This window comes from Myripristis murdjan, chromosome 14, assembly GCF_902150065.1.
Source record: "Myripristis murdjan chromosome 14, fMyrMur1.1, whole genome shotgun sequence".
Lineage (NCBI taxonomy): Eukaryota > Metazoa > Chordata > Actinopteri > Holocentriformes > Holocentridae > Myripristis > Myripristis murdjan.
The window spans coordinates 775,286-796,280 of record NC_043993.1 but is presented as its reverse complement, the minus strand read 5'-3'; the positions used below and the strand labels follow the sequence as shown (position 1 = coordinate 796,280).

General features: G+C 40.9%; 1 protein-coding gene across 1 annotated transcript in view; it reads left to right on the top strand.

Moving 5' to 3' along the window:
- Positions 1 to 20,995, top strand: part of cfap70 (cilia and flagella associated protein 70) — a 38,722-nt gene that overhangs the window by 16,927 nt on the left and 800 nt on the right. The window contains exons 8-24 of the mRNA XM_030068358.1: positions 1,837 to 1,930; positions 2,131 to 2,265; positions 2,971 to 3,120; positions 3,735 to 3,809; positions 4,382 to 4,473; positions 5,322 to 5,382; positions 5,500 to 5,682; positions 6,217 to 6,348; positions 7,056 to 7,181; positions 9,237 to 9,370; positions 13,035 to 13,150; positions 13,661 to 13,915; positions 14,097 to 14,287; positions 14,399 to 14,551; positions 15,962 to 16,120; positions 16,990 to 17,079; positions 20,822 to 20,923. Of these exons, the coding sequence (XP_029924218.1) occupies positions 1,837 to 1,930; positions 2,131 to 2,265; positions 2,971 to 3,120; positions 3,735 to 3,809; positions 4,382 to 4,473; positions 5,322 to 5,382; positions 5,500 to 5,682; positions 6,217 to 6,348; positions 7,056 to 7,181; positions 9,237 to 9,370; positions 13,035 to 13,150; positions 13,661 to 13,915; positions 14,097 to 14,287; positions 14,399 to 14,551; positions 15,962 to 16,120; positions 16,990 to 17,079; positions 20,822 to 20,923 (2,248 nt within the window). The remainder of the gene's footprint in view (positions 1 to 1,836; positions 1,931 to 2,130; positions 2,266 to 2,970; positions 3,121 to 3,734; positions 3,810 to 4,381; positions 4,474 to 5,321; positions 5,383 to 5,499; positions 5,683 to 6,216; positions 6,349 to 7,055; positions 7,182 to 9,236; positions 9,371 to 13,034; positions 13,151 to 13,660; positions 13,916 to 14,096; positions 14,288 to 14,398; positions 14,552 to 15,961; positions 16,121 to 16,989; positions 17,080 to 20,821; positions 20,924 to 20,995) is intronic.

Below are 20,995 nucleotides of genomic sequence, written 5' to 3'. Positions count from 1 at the left end.
AAAAACCCAGTCATTACCACACAGACGATGGCCTTCAGTCATGAGGGATGCCCCCTTCAACATCTCCACATAGCCAGCTGCCATTTGATGCCTCTGCACAACCTGAAGCTCCATTGTTCCATTGAAGGAAAAAGCCCCCCAGATCATGATGGCGCCCCCTCCACTGTGCCGTGTAGAAAACATGTCAGGTGGGATCTCCTTGTCATGCCAGTAACGTTGGAAGCCATCAGGACCGTCAAGGTTACATTTTTTCTCATCAGAGAATAAAACTTCCACCTTTCAATGACCCATGTTTGGTGCTCTCGTGCAAACTCCAGACGGGCAATTTTGTGCCGTTGAAGGAGACGAGGCCTTTGAAGACGTTTTTTGTTCTTAAAACCCTTCTCTCGCAGATGCCGTCTGATGGTTATGGGACTGCAGTTGGCACCAGTGACAAGCTTCATTTGGGCCGAGGATCGTCCCGTGTTTTGACGGACAGCCAATTGGATCCTCTGGCTCAGGGCCGGTGAAATTTTTTTAGGTCTACCACTTGACTTTTTTGTTCCATAACCCTCAGGATCTTTTAGGAAGTTAAAAATGACTGTCTTACTGCATCCACCTCAGCAGCAATGGCACGCTGTGAGGGCCTTGTTGTTGGGCCTTGTTTATGCAGCTCAACAATCCGACTGCGTTCAAGGAGAGAAAGCTTTTTTGGCCTTTGCCATCAGGAGGTCATGACAGTGTGGATACCTGACAGAAAATGACACTGAATCCACATTTTTGTGACGATTTGGGCTTTTAAGGGCTGTGGTCTTAAACTTTTGATCAGCTGATGAACAGCCTATTTCAGTTTAATGGTTGTTTGCAATAAATTGCTTACTCAATTTTTTTTTGTCTCACTCCCATTTCTTCTTTTTGCATTTTGAAGCTCTACATAGAACCTTCTTAAGATCCAACAGTGCAAAATGTAAATTCTTGCAATTTCTCAACTGGTCTTAAGATTTTGATCAGGAGTGTATATATATTAGGGGTGTAACAATACATGTACTTGTATTGAAAAATTTCGATAAAGGGCGTTTGGTTCGGTACAGGGCGTTGGGTTCGGTACAGAGGTGTGCAGCACAGGTGAGTTACCACACAAGTACAATAGGTGGCGGAACATAAGTTTCGTTTTCATTTATCCATATCCACCTGCACTGAGTGTGAATATCTCTGGTACAAGAAAAAAAAAAAAAAAAACGCCCCAGTGCAAACGCAGCTGACTGCGGCATTCAAGCGGCCTCTCCCTAGCAATTCAGATCGGGCCAAAGCTATAACAACTGCCATCAGAGTTTTTATAAATAAATATTTTCTATATATTTTGTTTATTTGAGAATATTTTATTTATTGGAAAACTTATTTTATATATATTTTTGTTTATTTGAGAAAATGTTACCTATTGTAAAACTTATTTCTTATATATTTTTGTTTATTTGAGAAAATTTTACCTATTGGAAAACTTATTATATATATATATATTGATTATAATGAGAATATTTATTGGAAAACTTATTACCAGCACTTGGCAGCAGTATTCTATTTTTTTTTCTGTGTTTTGTAAAATGTTACAATAAAGTTCTTAACAAACATAAAATTGCTTGTATAAAGCAATTTTATCTTTTGCATTTTGTTCCCATACTGTATCGAAAATGTACCGAATCTAGACCTCAAAACCTAGGTACGTACCGAACCGTGATTTTTGTGTATTGTTACACCACTAATATATATATATATGTGTGTGTGTGTGTGTGTGTGTGTGTGTGTGTGTGTGTATGCACAGTGTGAAAACATGTACAAACTAAAAAATATGCATTTCAGCCTATGTCAGAGGATTGGAGAGAGCAGACTGTGGCCGCTGGAGATAATGAGGTCGTCAGCTCAGACGATGAAGGGAGGAAAGACTGGCGAGAGGGTGAGAAGAGTGCTCTCAGTAACAATATGTCACATTCAGTATAGACTAATATAAAGTATTGGTATTAAGAATCGTTCTTTCGTCTGCCTGGCTTTGCGGTCCTGGTTTTGTCAGAAATTCCAGTTAGAGCCCCAAAAATGATTTTGTTATCAGATACGCTATGGCTGTGTGTGTACCTGTGTGTGTGTGCGTGTGTCTAGCTGACTGAAGAAAACGGTGTCTTTTTCCACGGTGTGGCCTACGTGGACCTGGGGCCCCTGCTGTACCCCGGAGTCACCCGCATCCGAGGAGCCTACAGAGTTCACCCGTTCTCTGAGACTGAGCTGCAGGAAAAGGTCACACACAGATAGTTTTTTACAGAAGCAAGCAAGATTCAGCAGAAAAAAATGAGGAACATGTACAAAGGCATACTAGGTTCACTGCACGGAGAAAAAAAAATACACAGCTGACGGAGAGGGGTAATATTCTGAGGAAAAAACTCTGAATTTTTTAGATTAAAGTTGTACATTTACAAGAAAAAAAAACTTGGATATCCTCTGAGATTAAGGTGGTAAATTTAGAAGGAAAAATTCACAAATTTAGGAGAAAAAACAACTTTTCTTATTATATCTTTCTTGTACACTTATATTTATAAAGGAAGCACATGGCTTCAGGGATATCTGAAACAGGAGTGCTTTTCCTTTAAAACACAATATATTCTATGTATTATAAATTACATATCAAATGTATTTAAAGGGGGTATTGTTGCCAGATTTAAGTTACTTTACAGTTTGTTCCTGACTGCACACTGTGAAAAATAATCAAAATTACAATAATTTAAAAATCCTGAAAGCAATAGAAAACAAATAAAGCTATTATGACATTATGCAATATGTAGATTAATACATAGCCTAGTATTCTGCATTTAACTTTACAGATTTAAATCCAGCATGTTTGCATGTACATTTTTATCAATTTGATTGATAACTGTTCCTGTGATTTGAGTACTGAGAAATGTCTGTGTTTGTGTGCGTGCGTGTGTGTGTGTCTTATACTTGAAGACCAAGCAGAGTGTCAGTGTGTTCAAAGAGCAAGCCAGGGCGGCATCCAGCCAGGCCAAAGGTCGAGTTAGCTCGGCTGCTTCCTGCAAGGTGTCAACCAGCAAAGTGTTTGATGGAGGCAGCAAGGGACCCAAGGAGTCTCCCAGAAAGGTCAGTGTCCTGCTGATATACAAACAGAGGAATTGTTGGGTTTGATCAAAGGTTAGTCAGAAAATAAATTTACAAATACATTATGCCATGCTGTGGTGACAGGTGCATAAAAAGACCTGTCGTCCATCTCACGCTGGCAATTAATTTTTGTCCTCAATCATCGAACATGCACAATCATGTAATTATTTCATGAAGGTCGACGGAGTTCCCATTGGCCTTGAAAATTCTTGAAAGTCTGTGGATTGGGGAATAGATAGCATTGAAATTGGCAAGGTGAGGCAGTCTTTTTTAAATAGCACATTTCATACACAGAGCCAATTTAAAGTGTTTTTTAGAATAATAAAGATACAATAAAATTAAAAGATTTTGAATTCGTACAAGGTACAGAAGCAAATTCAAAGTGCTTTGCAGAATAATAACACACTGTAAAATTAAGATTAAGCTTGATCAAGGAAAACCCTGATGGAACTTTGCAGTTTTAAAATGAGAATTCTTTGACTTGACGAGATTAGGAGTAACAAGTCACTGAACAGGTCTTAAATGCTTGTTGAGATCCTGGATTGATAAGGCAGAGGGAACTGTGATTCAGCTGTTACATCAAGTGTTGTTTCCAGCCTGCAACTCAGGGCAAGACACCTGGAGCTGAGAGTTTGACCAACGTGGAGCCACACGTCAACACAGAGGGGCAGGTGAGCTGCCGTCACTTTACATGCTTCATTGCAGGATCAATACTGACAGGTACATCAAGAGCTACAGTAGAATGAGCTCAAACTCCTACATTACCAGCATCACATGTGGAGCCCCATTTTAACTCCTCAATCACATCGACCTGCACTAAGCGTCAAGTCCCAGGGCACTGTCTGTGAGGGCGAATCCAAACTCACTCACTATTTTCGTTCATCTGAGGCAGCCTTGCCTACGCACACTAAGCATAAAGGAAATGGGTGTGGTGGAATACATTTCAGGGGCTTGGAGAAAATTATCATCTTCACAGAATATAGATATGCACTTCATTACTTCATTGTTTTGATTCAACAAACAAATGTATCTTATGCAGTAAAGAAAATACACTCCTATGCCAGCTGGCCCCTTCTCTGACATGCATTTTGCATTAATGTGGTCTGTTGTACCACCACCACATTCGGTTCAGCCTCTCTGCCTCACTGGTTGTAATGTCTCCTCTGAAAAGCCATATTGGCATCCTGCACAGTGTATATATTTTTGCAGTATACAAGCTACACAACCTTCTTCACTGTGCTAGATGTATGCTGAAGCCAGGACGTACATTATGATTGAGATTTCCTTGGAGAAACCGCTGGTTCCTAAGAGACCCCCAGTGGAGCTGGCCAAGAGGTAATGTGTTTTATGACCTTCATATTACAAATCTGATTATCTGAGTGACCGGTTTGCCTGAACGCATTGTGGTTCGGTCCAGTGTTAGAGGTAGCCTTTAGCTTGTATTGTGGACACTGTTCTCCGGGATAAAATAAGATGTCAGCATCAGGGGATCTACCCAGCACTAAAATGTTTCTATTTTTTTCTGTGTCTGGTGTATATCTAAAGTATTTTTTTCTGCTGGTTTTTGTTACGCTAATGATGGCGCAGAGCTCAAATGCGTCCGTTGCAGCCCACAATAGAACAACAGTCGATGATTGAACTAAGTGGTGGTATTCTGTTTTTTGGAGCCGCGTGCGCTACCATTTTTCACTTAGATCTGCCCAGTACTGAAATTGATACCACAAGCCATGCTAAACATCATAAACCAAAACACTGACTTGATATGCCTTTTTGACCATAGGTGGATATTACAACTCTCTAATGAAGAATGGAATATCTAAATTGCTTTGCTATACCTTATTGTTCTGTAAATGTAATGAATCAGAACTTGGACTCAGTCTGCCGTGTTTATTTCTATATCACTTTGTGATTTCCTGTGTTTCTCAGATTCCCTTTCAACAGCTCCCAGAGAAGAGGCGTGAACTTGAAGCAGCCAGAAGATGTAGAGTTGTGGCCCTCATTTGAAACATAGCATGTCTCTTGGGCGCATTGCATTTGAGTGCACTGAGGCTACTCTTGGTCTTGGTCTCTTCCACAGTGTGTGATTGTTGGATGTGAGGGGTGGATGTTTTCCTTTGAGGTGTAGTTCTTGAAGTCAGTAACAGCAGTGAGAAGGTGGTGAAGTACATCTCAATGTCCTGCAGGGTGAAGGAGCTAATCCCTCCAAGACCTGCGCTGCCTGCATGCTCTGTTGGAGCTGAGAGGGTAAACAACACACACACACACACACACACACATATATGCTCGATACACTCCCACACTGTACAGTAGTAGACCCAGGATGACCCAATGACTTCTCTTGGCTGGTGTGTGTGCGCTCAGGCGATCCAGGACTTCCACAGCCAGGTGTTCAGTGTTGCAGCCCAGGTTCTGGACCAGTACCAGGACCTGTTTGGAGCCGAGGCCCCGCCACAGGATTCCAACACACAGGAACGACGCAAGGCTCAGCTCCTGGGAGAGCTCAACTACTCTGGAAAGTACTTTGCCTTCAAGGAGCAGATGAAGGTTGGGGCATGTAGCATAGGTTTACATTTCATGTTATATAAGAGGCGTTTGACTGACGCTGTTAGAATGGGAGCAACAGGAGGATAACAACCAAATACTTGAAATGAGGTAGATTTACTCAGTTTGTCCAAAAGAAATGCTGGTGTCAGGTATGACCACTGTCTTTAGGAAGTGAACAAATTAAAACTTATGACCCTGAACAGTCCTGAGTGGTCACCCTGTCCAAAGAAAACTGGAAACATTAGCTCTTTTTCCCTTTTCTCTTGTGGTGTAAAGCATCGAAGACTGGCTGGGTTGATTAGCATGGGCATTCTGTGCAGTTTACAGAATTTCTGAGTCCTTAAAACAACAAACAGTTACTTGTCACTGACAGTTAGAACTGTGAGTGTGCAGTTTCCCTTGTGCATGCATTAGTACCTTTCCTTACAGAATTTTGGACAGCGAGCAGTTTAGTCAAGGTTCATCTGCATGAAGAAGTCTGTTGGAGTCTCCTGACTAACAAACATGAGCCATCCTCTGTCCTTGTGTTTCCAGCACTCAGTGGTGAGAATTGTGCGTGAGAAGATGCTGCAGACCGAGGCGTTCACTGACCCGCAGCATTTCCAGGTCTTCATCAGCCAGCTCTATGTCTTCCTGGTGGACAACATGCACCAGGCTCTTAAAAAGGTGGGTGAACTCTGAAGTCCAGGCAGCTCAGCACACCTCTGATTTTACATGCAAACACACACAAACACACACACATACACACGTGTTGTCTTGTTATTTCTTTTGATTTTCAGTCACAAAACCTCAGCTGTTTCTTGAAAAGGTGACAACCCATTTTAATTTTCTGATGACCAAACATTGCACGTTTTCTAGTACGCGTTTTGACTAAAACACATTATCTGCATGCTGTGAATCATCAGAATAAGCTACAAATTCATTTAAAGCTTTTACACAGTTGAAGGTAAAGCAGTTTTCCCCCAGAATGTTGGTTTTGCAAGTATTTGTTTTATAATCTGGTCAGTTTACTCAAAGAGAGATGTGACGAAGTGAGATCCACCCTGCAGTCTCCTTCATATCACACCAATTTTGTTTTGGGTCACACTTTGCATGCAGTACAGAAGATTTTTTTTACAGAAGATGTGGCATTATTCTAAATCAAGTTGTCGATCCTCGCTTAAAAAAAGCTTCTTCCAGGACTTTCTGTTCATTCAGCTGTCCTGACAAAACCTGCATCTTTCATATCAGACAATTTGAACTTTTAACGTTAAACTGTTTAACCTTAAACTGTGTTTCTCATGTAAATGTGCCTGATGAAGAACCTCTTTCTTTTTACTTTCTTTTTCTGTTTCACTTTTCTCTCCTCTCCTCTCCTCTCCTCTCCCCTGCAGACTGTGTCAGCTGACATCCAGGACTCTTCAGTCCAGTTCCAGCTCAGCTGCTCTCAGCTCATGCATTTTGCCAAGGAGGCTCAGTTCATAGGAGATTACCAGTTAGCTACCCGCTACTACCAAGAGGTACAGCGTTGTTGTCCTTTTCTACCACTTTTAATCTTATTATTTAAACAAAAGGAGTGCACTCAAAAGAAGGCAGACCTCTGCCAGGTGCATCTCCCCTTCTGCAGATTATGGGCTTTATGTTCTGAGGAAAACTCAGCAGCTAATTCAATTATAAATTCTTTTCTCATTACAAAATTAATTACTGCATGATTATAATACAGCACAGTATAGAAAATATAAAGTAAACCTCCCAAAGCCTCTCAAGTTTAGCTGTTTAGAGAGAGTTTCAAAAAGAGCCCAGATTCAAATAGTAAATTTTAGCTATTTTAGCTTTTTTTCTTTTACAGTGGTTATGTGACCTACTTTATCTACTGCTCAGACACTTTTTACAGTGTCATGCTTCTGGGGGCTGCTGAATTGCAGTGGGTGAAATAAAAAAAAAAAATACAACAAACAAGCAAACATCAGGATTTTTTCACCTGTGATCTGAGCGAACATCGCCACAATAGGATACAAAAAAAAAAAAAAAAAAAAACAAATGAGCTCCACAACATCTATATGCTGGGGAGTGTTTAATTATTTGTACTCCATTACTTCTGTGCAGTTGCTAAAAAATGTCGCTTGCTTTTGTTGATGAAATCCTTTAAGTGCCAGCAGAGTGAAGTTAGTGAAGAAACGGCATGGTTCTATATTGACTGTCAGCATAGCAACGGGCTTTGTGCGACTTCATGTGAATAAACCTCACCACCAGTTTGTTCCCTTCCTCCCCCCTGTGCACAGTGGCTCCAAAATGCACAGACAGATGAAACAGATTCAAGAAACGGTTGGAGTGCTGCTTGTATTGATCATTATAATCAGTAATAGAGGCGTCAGTCTTTCCCACTTGGTCCCTCTCTCTCACCTAAACAGCCTGTTAGCTGTTGCTTCCACATGACAATCAGCAAGCCAGGTCATTCACAAAAAGCTACAACATAATATTTTCATTATCCTTTTGGGCCCTGTAGCATCTTAATTTAGCTGTGTATGAGTGACATACAAATCTAAGTCCCTTTTGTAAGCAGTTACACAGTGTATATTTCTAGGACTTTTATTATGAAAAACACAGAAGTAGTGGAACGTATACACAGTAATACACAAGGAGAGACAGAGACAGAGAGAGACAACGCAAAGATGCTCAAGTGAGCTAGTCAAAGAATTCAGTGATTATTTTCTCCCCCAGTGGAGAAAATAATCAAATAAATCAAATAAATGATGCAAGTTTTTGTTGATGTGCTATTTTGTCATATGTGGCCATGACATTGCTGGACTCCATTATTATATCTACACTTGTAAAAAAAAAAAAAAGTTGCTCTATAAAAGTCAAATTTGAAACAAGAAATATTGTATTAGTAGATCATAAGATGACAGTTTAGTGATCCTTGCACTTAAGTTTAACAGCTTTCAAAGAAAATGTACTTTGATGTTATTATTTTCCTTGACTGATTCTCATGCAGTCATTCAGCATCTTGCATTTGTGTGCTTGACTAAAGTTAAAAGACACTTCAATTCAATTCAATTCAATTTGATTTTATTTGTATAGTGTCAAATCATAACAAAAATGATCTCAAGGTGCTTTACAGAAACCCAACAGGTATTGGCCAAATCCATGGACCAAAATCTCCCCAAGAGCAGCACAGGGCAACTGTGGCGAGGACAAACCCCTTTTAACAGGGTCAACAACCTCGAGCTGAACCCGGCTCTGGGTGGGCGGCCATCTGCCTCGACCAGAAGGGTTGAGAATGACTATGACAATGAATGTATTTAAAAATGGCACAAAACAGAATTGGTTTACTGCTTTTACTTTTTCACCTTTCTACTTTCCCTTTATATAGTCATCCAAAGGCTGGCAATAATCAGTCAAAACTTACTATGAACTGACAAAGCAAGAGTATCATTTTGACACAATGGAAAAAACAGAAAACAGTCAGTGTAATATGAACAACAATAAAAAAAAAAGATTTGTATTAAATTTTCAAAATGATTTTAATACATTATCAAAGAGGAAAGTTTGTGTGTGTGTGTGTATCCCTGTAGCTGGTGACCAGGGAGCCCTCTGAGCCGTCCCACTGGTTTCACTGGGGAAGTTTGTACATGCTGACCAGAGAGCACCTGAAGGCTGAGGAGTGTTTCCACCAGGCTGTGTCCATCCAGCAGTCACACCAGTCCAGGTACTGCTCATCCGTGTCAAAACTACACAACACTAGATACAGTATAAATGTAATGTTTGTGTCTTATTTTGCTGCTTGTTTTTATCTGCTAGCTGAATATCTGATATCAACCCAGTACGAGGTCATAACAGCAATAATATTATCTTTTCCTCTCTAAAAATAGTAATAGTATTATTAAGCAAAGAAACTATTTCAGTTCTATTCCAGTTTTAACTAGTAATTCATGTTTTCACGTATAACTCCCTGCAGTGCCACTGATGTCAGTTTCCACTTGGACAAGCAGAAATTGACATCAGTGGCACTGCAGTGAAACCAGAGGCAGGTGTGTTGCTGAGATAGACGGTTCTCGCACAAAGTTTATTTTCTCCCAATTTGTTTGTCTGAAAAATGCCATTTTTTTAGTGTCAGAATGCTTGAAGAAGGTTGTGGGTTGTGAAAAATGGGTCCATTATTTACTTCAGTGACTATGGGGTGAAAGATTCAGTCATAATCTGTGCCCACATTTACCTCTGTCATTGGAATGAATAAACTCCACAAGTCTCCACAAGGGCAGTGGTGAAACCAACGTGACACAGATACAGGAAATGACTCAAAAGCCTGTTTTACATAGAGGTCCCGCAATACTGCTGATTATACAGGGTTTGTGCTTTTACACTGAACTAAACAACATTTGTGATTTTACACGGCATTCCAGCATTCCGGAAGCAGGCGGATATGTGACATGTAACATAACAGTGTCGGGCATCTAGGCCACTATTGCCAGATAGTATAGAAAAGCCTGTTACGTACTGCAGAGAAGCACGTGCACACAGCACATAACCGATCCAAACAGGCTACTCACAATATTTTAACAGAATATTTTAATGTCCACTTCTGCTATTACAACTGCCCTCTCTTGGTTCACTGCTAGTGTCTACTCTCTTGATAAAACATTCTCCTCAGCTCTGCTGACACCAAACAGCAGCATAAAAGTCATGTTGCCAAATATTCCTTTGCTGTGTGGTGTGTCACTGCCTCTGGTTCTGGGTGCTGAGGCAAGTTGCAGTTCTGCTCATTCTTGCTGTGGTGTTGGCATTTTCTGGCCCATTTGTGAGGCAGGGCAAGGCTGAATAAAGGCGCAGCAATCCCAACTTGAACAGGCTACGTGAAAGGGGCTTAAGTGAGCTGTCTTCTTTCTGAACTGTCTCTGGTTGAGGCTCAGTGGTCGTGCAGGGCTATGTCACACTTTGTTCTGATTGTGTCAAGGCTGGGTGTCAGAATCGGACCCAAAAGCACAATCCTGAATCAGACAGTCAATTAACAAGTACTTTATTCCGGAAACAAGGTCAAAACACAAAAGCAGTCGGAATCCAAGCAGACAATCCAGAAGGGCTATGCAAAAATCAGAATCCAAAAAACCAGAAGAAGAATCAGAAGAACCAGGGCTAACACTAGGAAAAACGGCAGGAACGTGAAGACACAAGGGGCAACAACGAACAGGCACAGAGAGCAGGGAACACACTGACTAAATACACAAGGAGAGGGAAGACAACAAGGCACAGGTGTAACACATTAGGGCGGGGCAGGCAATCACACAGGCGGGAAACTTGACAGGAAGTGATCTGAAATAAGAGGAGAGTTAGACAATAAAACGAGAAACCAAGAAAACATCACTTAAGGTGCTGGGTGAGACATGACAGATTGGTTGTAGCTCTATCCAGTTGCATCCACAGGCACTGTGGTTTGCAGGCGTTGATAATGCCTGTTGACTGTCTATGATAACGCTGCTTGGAAATCAACAATAAACTGAGAGGGGCGCCCCAGTAGCTCACTTGGGAGAGCGAGTACCACTTGTTAAGGCTGAGTCCTGACCGCAGGACATGGCCTTAACACACTCACTAATTCATTAATTCACACATTAATTCAAAAAATTGTTTTCTCTATTCAGAAAAGGCTGTTAATTCTCTCAAAGACAGTTTCAAGGCAGTTATGTGATGCTACATCCCCAAAACCAATACACAGGGGTGGAAAGTAACAAAGTACATTTACTTAGTACTGTGCTTAAGTCCATTTTTTAGTATCTGTAATTTAATTGAGTATTTGATTTTTGCTTTGGGGTTTTTTTGGAAACGTATGACAAACACACCACTACATTTCAAAGAGAAATAGTGTACTTTTGACTCCACTCCATTTATATGAAGTTTGTCGTCACTCGTTTCTTTTAACCACAGCTTTGAAGTCAACTGTTGTTTTTTTATTTTTTATTTTTTTCCTTTTCTAAAATGTGACCGGCCACATGCAGTCTTCCTCACAGGAGAAAAAACAATCACAGTCTGCTCTCCGCAGGGTTTGACATTAAAAGCAGAAATACATCATCCAGCTCTGTGAAGGAAGTGCAGGAATGACGTCCACTTTCAGAATAATAAGTAACAATAATATTAAATAATGTTAAAATGAAAAGGTACTTTTGAATGCTTTAGAATTTTTAAAAGCAAATAAGTCCAGTACTTTTAAAATGTCACCCTGAAGTTCTAATAGGACAAAAATGCCTTCATTCTAAAACTGCTGTAAGAATATTATAATTTTTTTTTCACCTTTCAGAGTTAATTTCTTTCATCAACATTAGTCCTGATCATAACTGCCAAATATTCATTCATTTTCAGAATTTTAACCTTTTAAATGCCAGTTTTGTACATGATGCCATACAGTGCATTCAGAAAGTATTCAGACCTCCTTCACTTTTTTTTTTTACTTTTGTTATGATGCAGCCTGATGCTAAAATCATTTTAATTAGTTTTTTCTCCCTTTAATGTACACTCAGTACCCTATAATAACAAAGAGAAAACAGAATTTTAGACATTTTTGCAAATCTATTAAAAAGGAAAAACTGAAATATCACATTAGCATAAGTATTCAGACTCTTTGCAGCAACACTTGAAATTTAGCTCAGGTGCCTCCCATTTCTCTTGATGGTTGCTGAGATGTTTCTACACCTTGATTGGAGTCCACCTGTGGTCAGTTAAATTGGTCATGATTTGGAAAGGCACACTCCTCTCAGATCTGGGGAGGGCTAAAAAAAATCTGCTGCACTGACACCCAATCTACAATGAATCACTCCATTCGATGGGAAGAAATTACTCAAAAATCCCCTCATTCAATGGGGCGAAATTGTGCAATTTTTGCAACCCAGTTTACACAGATTTACAGGAATTACTCCAAAATCCCCATCGAATGGAAACGGGTTTCTATTGGCTGTCCTCTGGGGGCCCCTGCCCGCCGCCTCCAGACCCAAATTGCACGAATTGCTCCCAAATTGGCTGTTCTAACGGGCGCCCCGCCCCCTCTGTCAGACAGGGGAGTGAGGTTGCTATGGCAACGAGGGCTAAAAATTAATATATTTCAATATTGCCATTCAATGGGGTTTTGGGAGCAATTCAGTCCTGAAACTCACAACCACATGTTTGTTCATCTTCAGAATTTTAACCCTTTAACTCAAGTAAAAAATTAACTGAGCAACTTTCACTCGTAGTGGAGTAATATATGACCAGGTGAATCTTAACGTTGACTCAAGTAACGGGGTTGTGCACTTTGTCCACCACTGTCAGTCCAACTGAAACTGTTATTCTGTAGGAGGAAGTAAGTTGATGGTAGAGGCAGTAGTGCCATTCTCTGTCTGTGTCACCAGCCTGATGATGTGTGGGATCCTGGCAGAGATGGATGGGCGATACGAGGAGGCTGAGATCTACCTGGAGCGAGCCACCAGCATCGACACAGCCAACGTGGTGGCCTGGACCCTCTTTGGTGAGCAACTAACCCGAGGGTCTCATGTTAACACAGGATAGATGCAAAATGGAGGAATGTCGCCATGGTTACTTTCGGGATTCGCTTGATATATCAGGCTGATAGTGGCTTTTTATGTAATATTGAATATCAGCCAGTCAAGTTCATCATCTCTGATAAGATGTGGGTTTCTTCCTGACCACACTCACATTGAGAAGACCACATGCTAATTGCAGAGCTGTATTCGTCCTTGTTTCAATGAAGAGTTTTAGCGAGCTTGCTGGTATAAATGCTGATTCAGAGGTGTAACCATGATGAGAACATTCTTTTCATTCATTTGCTATGAAAATTGAGGGGTTAAACGATACTGAGCATCACCACCAACTAGCACGAGCTGTTGATGACTTCAGTCTGAACATATCTGTATCAACACTCAATCATCCATATCTGATGGTCTAATGCTGGGTTGATACAAGATAGGAGTGATACTATGGTATCAGTCTGATCACATATTTCGTGTGTGCTGTCCAGGCCTGTTCCATGAGGGACAGAAAAATACCCTGCAGAGTGAGAGGGCCTTTCTGGAAGCTGGCAGGCTGCTGAGGGCAGGAGACATGGCAGGGCAACCACAGCTGGATGAGGAGCAGCATGACGAGAAGAAGAATAACGAGGAGGAGGAGGAGGAGGAGGAGGAGAAAGAGGAAGACATGGACGTGAAGAAAAAGGAGGAGGAGGAGGAGATGTCCACACCTGCCTGTCAGTCTCCCACTGTCCAGCTAGATGAAGGTCAGCAGCAAGAGGACACCAAGATAAGAGGTGGATTGCCTCACTGTCTGACTCAGATTTATCATATTGCATCTGTCTTGTCATGTGGGGCCACACCAAGAGATGTGTGTATGGTGACTATGGGTGCCAACAGTGGCCGGTATTACCTCACTTTGTTTATCTCTTGTTATCCTGTGCGCAGAGAACACAGACCAGGACACAGAGCCAGAAAAGGAGCCCCACACACAGAGAGCAGCTCCACGCTCCCCAGTTAGTGAGGCCAGCCAGCATGAACAAAGATGCAAGGCTGATCCCAAACCAGCTCCAGCCAGACCCAGCACCACCATCTACAGGGAGACGGTGGAGTTCCTGTTGCAGAACAATGCTGTGCAGGTGAAGATATCACACAATTCAAGGCAGGAAATCAGTCTTTTCCACACTCAAGTAACAGCAAGCAAGGAGAAAAAAACTGTTGACGTTGCTGATTGTTGCTGTGCTGCTCAGATGGCTCAGAGGGCTCTGTCCCAGGAGCTGCTGTGTCCAGATGGAGGTCAGACCATCTTCTACCACCTCTGTGCGGCCAGACTGCACCTGCTTGGAGGGGACTACTGCAGTGCCACTGCCTGCCTCAGGGAGGCACTGCATCTCAACCTCCAGGTATGTGAACTCGTGGCTACATTGAACATGAAATGTAAGCAGAGGATTTGCAGACACTACACTACGCTAACAAGGAAGTCAAATTAATGAGAAAAAAACTTAAAATTCAAAGATTATAAAGTTACAAATGTTTCTTATACTCTTATAAAGGAAGCACATGTGTTGACTTCGCTGCTGCCTGCCCTGTATCATGTCTGCAGTTGATGACCTCATCAAATTCTACTTTGAAATGGGATTTAGTAAGAAGGAAATCCTGCTGATTTTAGCCCAGAATCACAACATTGTTTTCTTCCGAATCGGCTTAGGTCATGGCAATGTCTCTTCAAAGTCCAGATGCTGAAGATAAGATTGTGATTCTGGACTAAAATCTCCAGGATTCCCCTCTTACTAAATGACATAATAGAGGAAAAACTTTTTTTTTTTATTTATTGTTTTTTTTCCTTGTAAATTTGTGTTTTTTTCTTGTAAATTTACCACTTTAATCTCAGAGACTATCAGAATTCTTTCTAAATTTATGACTTTAATCTCAAGAAGTTCTCGAGTTTTTGCTTGGAGTATTATTCTCAGAATAATATTTTTTTTTCCCTGCAGTGGCACTGCAATGCTGTAATAATAAGTGTCTATATTTTGTAAAAGTAAACTTCAGCATTTATTTTGCCAGTACCAGCTGGCAGTTGCTTCGTACTTTTAACTCTTCCAAAGCCTACTGTAGCCTGTACATGTTAACTTACCCACATTACAACAAGTTGTGCAGTGCTGTGCTGGGTCCATAAACTGAACACACACGCTCACGCTCTTGTTTTGCCGATGACTTCTCACACCCCTTTGCCTCATGTGCACTGCCTGGGTAGCCAGTAAAAGAGACATTCCACGGCACATCCGCTACATTTGCGTTATGTGTTCAAGGTGTAAGGGAGATTTCTAGCTATACCAATAAATGTGGACTGAGTGTGGCCTGTATTCATGTTAGTGACAGTTATGGTTTTATACCCATAAACTCCTAAGAGTTACATGTTGGGCAATTTGAGTAATTGGCATAATAAGCTAATTAATCACCAAAAACTGGAAGTGGCTGTAATTTAGCTTTTACTAATGACTCAAATTTCCCAACTTGTGACATTTAGCAACCAAGCTTAATCTCATCTACTAAGCTTATAGATGATATTTTAACCATAAAAGTTCATAGGGACCAACATTGCTGGGTTTCATATTTACCCAGCAGTGTTTTAGTCCAGGTTTAGTCCAGTAGACTATAAGGGTCTCCTGCACCAACAAGGTTTAAGTCTTAGAGTACATTTTAACCCTGGACATACACTTATTTGTATATAATCTACATTTATATAGCTCTTTCAACCAGAGTAACTAGAGTTCCTAGAGTGACCTGAATGCTGCTGTCCATGTCGTGAGCAGCGTGCAGACGTGTGGGCTCTGAGCGGTCACTGTCACTATCTGACTGGAGAGTTCAGGAAGGCCCAGCAGTACTATGAAAGATGCCTGGACCTCCAAGAGCCGTCAGACACACATTTCATCTATCTCCGCCTCGGAGGCATCTACCTGCAGGAGGGAAAGGTGAAAACATATCAGAAAACATACCTCCCATCTGCCTCCAGTCTAGTGCCACCAGGTTCTGACTGATTGACCCTGTTTCCACCTGGCATTAACATCTATCCTGAGGGATCCAGTTACAAGCTCCAGGGTCTACTTTTGTCTACTTTTGTCAAATGCATGGTGCCTGTTAAATGTCATTTTATTTTTACTGTTTTCATTCATTTATTTATTTATTTAGTGTGGAAGGAGGACTAGCAAAGTAAGAATTTCAGTGTAGTGTGTCTTGGGCCTATTCAGAAGAAGTCAAATTAATGAGAAAAAAACAAAAAAAATTCGAAGATTATAAAGTTACAAATGTTTGACTTCGCTGCTGCCTGCCCTGTATCATGTCTGCAGTTTGACCTCATCAAATTCTACTTTGCAATGGGATTTAGTAAGAAGGAAATCCTGCTGATTTTAGCCCACAATCATAATATTGTTTTCTTCTGTATCAGCCCAGGTAACAGCAATGTCTCTTCAAAGTCCAGATGCTGATGAGAAGATTATGATTCTGGGCTCAGATCACCAGGATTTCCTTCTTACTAAATCCTATAGTCTCCTAAATTTGTACGTTTTTTTTTTTTTTTTCTTTAATTTACGACGATAATCTTAGAACTTCACAGTTTTCTCTCAAATTTGTTTAGAAAGCACTTTAGACTCACAGAAATTTTAGACAGATGCCATTAGCAGTATGTGCATGCACACTCGTGCTTTTTTTCTAAAACATCAGAAAAGCTAACCAGAAATGCATTTAACCTTTGAGTACATCTATATGACTAAAAACACTTCTATTAAGCTGTTACAAAATTCGAGATGCAACCTAAGGATCTTTTTGGTGTGTACATTTGCAGTTTGAGAGTGCCAAAGCCATCTACCTGAAGGCCTGTAAGATCTCCCCATCCTGTCTGACTTGGCTGGGACTGGGCATTGCCTGTTACCGGGTAAAACTCCCATCTCCTGCTCTCCTCTGCCACTCACACAGCAGATTAGTCTGGACTGGAGTTATTACACTTCTGTATTGTTCATTAGTTTTCATTTTTATTTCATTTGTAATTTTTGTTTACAATTCAGTTTAGTTTCAGTTAGTTTCCAGAGTGGTTATGCTAATTTCAGTTAGATTTAATTGTTTAAAAATATTAAGTTTTAGTTCAAGTTTCATTCACGTCAGTATTATGTTTTTTATTATTATAATATCGGGGTATTTATCATGGGCAATATTTAAGAAATTCAGAATAGGTATTCCAATCCAGAAACAGCACTTCATGAAGGCAGTTGGCTCACAGTCATGTATCAACATTCTATCCTATTCCAGACAGCAAAGCTCAAAGTAACACAATTCACATTTGGTCTTATTCGTCTGATCTGTTCCTATTTCCATTGAAGCTGTCATGGATTTGTCGTGCTATATCTGTGTTTTGAAATGCAGCCTAGCTTTTACCTCAACTTAACGCTGTTTTGTGCACCAGTAGCTCACAGAGGCTGTTCTAGACCAATTTTACTGAAGGGGCCTGGCTGGGGCCAGGGGTTTTGTCAGAGGGGCACATTCAACCCGGGGCAAAAAAGACAAAGATTCAAAATTATATCTGATTTTTTTTCCCCATAAAACTAGTGATTACCCATTGTAACCAAATTGAATGGTTCAAAATATCACATATGAGACACAAGTATAAGAGACAGAAACAATGGAAATATCCTATTTTTCAGTGTAACCTTAGTACAGACAAACTCCTGCTTCTAAAATCTTTATCAGGCAGTTTCATCAACATCATCATCACATCTTCATTACACCACTGTCTTCTTATCATCTTCATCAATAAATCATCATCATATTTACACTCTAAAAGCTTATTGTTACCTTGTAACAATAAAATATTGTTCGTGGTAGTCACCTCTTGCTTCTGACTGCCTCTCGTCGGGTGGTTGGTAACTTTTCTAGCTCGCCGTTTTCACCGTAGATCAACAAAACTGACTGCCGTTTCCAGCGGTGCAACGCTCTAAAGCAGCTTTCACATAGCACGCGCACGGCTCAGCCCTCGGCCAGTGCAGCCATTCATTGTGGATGTGATCGCGGAGCGCGAGGGCATACCGGTCTGCATTTATATTTAGAAATCTAGATGATTGACACCATGAGATATGCACTACTCTTGCAAAGACAATGCAGTATAGTCATACATTTATTATAAAATTCCATGTGAAGTCACACACACACAACAGGTAACAGGTAGGAAAAAAATACAGCCTTCATTCATGTAACATAATTTATTAAGAAGCATTAGTACTGCTGGGTACAGCACAAGTCTGCTTTAGCTATCAAATGAAGCAGGAATGCAAAAACAATCTCAAGAAAGGGAAAAAAAAACTTGCCACCGTTTTTCTCGCAGTCCTCTCAAACTGACAACTGTGCATGTCATTTCAACATCCAAACGCTTTATCCACTTCTGAATGTTTTGTTTGGGTTTGGGTTTGGGTCATGTTGGCACCAGAGTAACCCTTTCTGTAACTTCACAATGTCAGTGACTGTCATAGCCTGACTGCAGGTCAGATGACAGACAAAGAGCAAACTTCAAAATAAAATAGCCGTCGCCCAAGGTGGACTCTGTGGAGTCTGCAGTTAACAACAAGTTAACGATTTATGTGCCCAAATACCAATATATATACAGTACAGGCCAAAAGTTTGGACACGCCTTCTCATTCAATGCGTTTTCTTTATTTTCATGACTATTTACATTGTAGATTCTCACTGAAGGAATCAAAACTATGAATGAACACGTGGAGTTATGTACTTAACAAAAAAGGTGAAATAACTGAAAACATGTTTTATATTCTAGTTTCTTCAAAATAGCCACCCTTTGCTCTGATTACTGCTTTGCACACTCTTGGTATTCTCTCCATGAGCTTCAAGAGGTAGTCACCTGAAATGCTTTTCCAACTGTCTTGAAGGAGTTCCCAGAGGTGTTTAGCACTTGTTGGCCCCTTTGCCTTCACTCTGCGGTCCAGCTCACCCCAAACCATCTGGATTGGGTTCAGGTCCGGTGACTGTGGAGGCCAGGTCATCTGCCGCAGCACTCCATCACTCTCCTTCTTGGTCAGATAGCCCTTACACAGCCTGGAGGTGTGTTTGGGCTCATTGTCCTGTTGAAAAATAAATGATGGTCCAACTAAACGCAAACCGGATGGGATGGCATGTCGCTGCAGGATGCTGTGGTAGCCATGCTGGTTCAGTGTGCCTTCAATTTTGAATAAATCCCCAACAGTGTCACCAGCAAAACACCCCCACACCATCACACCTCCTCCTCCATGCTTCACAGTGGGAACCAGGCATGTGGAATCCATCCGTTCACCTTTTCTGCGTCTCACAAAGACACGGCGGTTGGAACCAAAGATCTCAAATTTGGACTCATCAGACCAAAGCACAGATTTCCACTGGTCTAATGTCGATTCCTTGTGTTTCTTGGCCCAAACAAATCTCTTCTGCTTGTTGCCTCTCCTTAGCAGTGGTTTCCTAGCAGCTATTTGACCATGAAGGCCTGATTGGCACAGTCTCCTCTTAACAGTTCTAGAGATGGGTCTGCTGCTAGAACTCTGTGTGGCATTTATCTGGTCTCTGATCTGAGCTGCTGTTAACTTGCGATTTCTGAGGCTGGTGACTCGGATGAACTTGTCCTCAGAAGCAGAGGTGACTCTTGGTCTTCCTTTCCTGGGTCGGTCCTCATGTGTGCCAGTTTCGTTGTAGCGCTTGATGGTTTTTGCGACTCCACTTGGGGACACATTTAAAGTTTTTGCAATTTTCCGGGCTGACTGACCTTCATTTCTTAAAGTAATGATGGCCACTCGTTTTTCTTTAGTTAGCTGATTGGTTCTTGCCATAATATGAATTTTAACAGTTGTCCAATAGGGCTGTCAGCTGTGTAGTAACCTGACTTCTGAACAACACAACTGATGGTCCCAACCCCATTGATAAAGCAAGAAATTCCACTAATTAACCCTGATAAGGCACACCTGTGAAGTGAAAACCATTTCAGGTGACTACCTCTTGAAGCTCATGGAGAGAATGCCAAGAGTGTGCAAAGCAGTAATCAGAGCAAAGGGTGGCTATTTTGAAGAAACTAGAATATAAAACATGTTTTCAGTTATCTCACCTTTTTTTGTTAAGTACATAACTCCACATGTGTTCATTCATAGTTTTGATGCCTTCAGTGAGAATCTACAATGTAAATAGTCATGAAAATAAAGAAAACGCATTGAATGAGAAGGTGTGTCCAAACTTTTGGCCTGTACTGTATATTAAACGTTTTATTTATCTTCTCAAACAGGCATCACTAAACTTCTAAACATGAAATTACTATAAAGGCCGGAAGTTATTTAAGTGACTATTTGCCCAGAATTGGTTACAGTGTTCACAGTTGACACCTAGACGTCCTAGTCTCAATAAACATAAGCACCAACTTCTCCTCATGCTTGCTGTGTTGATAAATTTGACCAGATTGAGAAAGATGAAAACTAAAAACATTTTCTGCCTATTTTTTATTTTATTTTAGTTAGTTTTGTAAGAACACAATATTGTTTTCGTTATTTTTTTATTTCTGTTTAACTAAAATGTTGTCTCACACCTAGTTTTAGTTTTTGGTTTAGTTTTAGTTAATTAGAATAACCCTGCATGTGTGTGTGTCTGTGTGTGTGTAGCTTGAGGAGCTGAGCGAAGCTGAGGATGCGCTTTCAGAGGCCAACACTCTGAATAATATGAATGCAGAGGTGTGGGGCTACCTGGCTCTCGTCTGCCTCAAGGTGAGTGATCCAGAAAACAAAGAAAAATGCAGGGAGGAATTTATTTTATTGCATTTTGCATGTACAATGGCA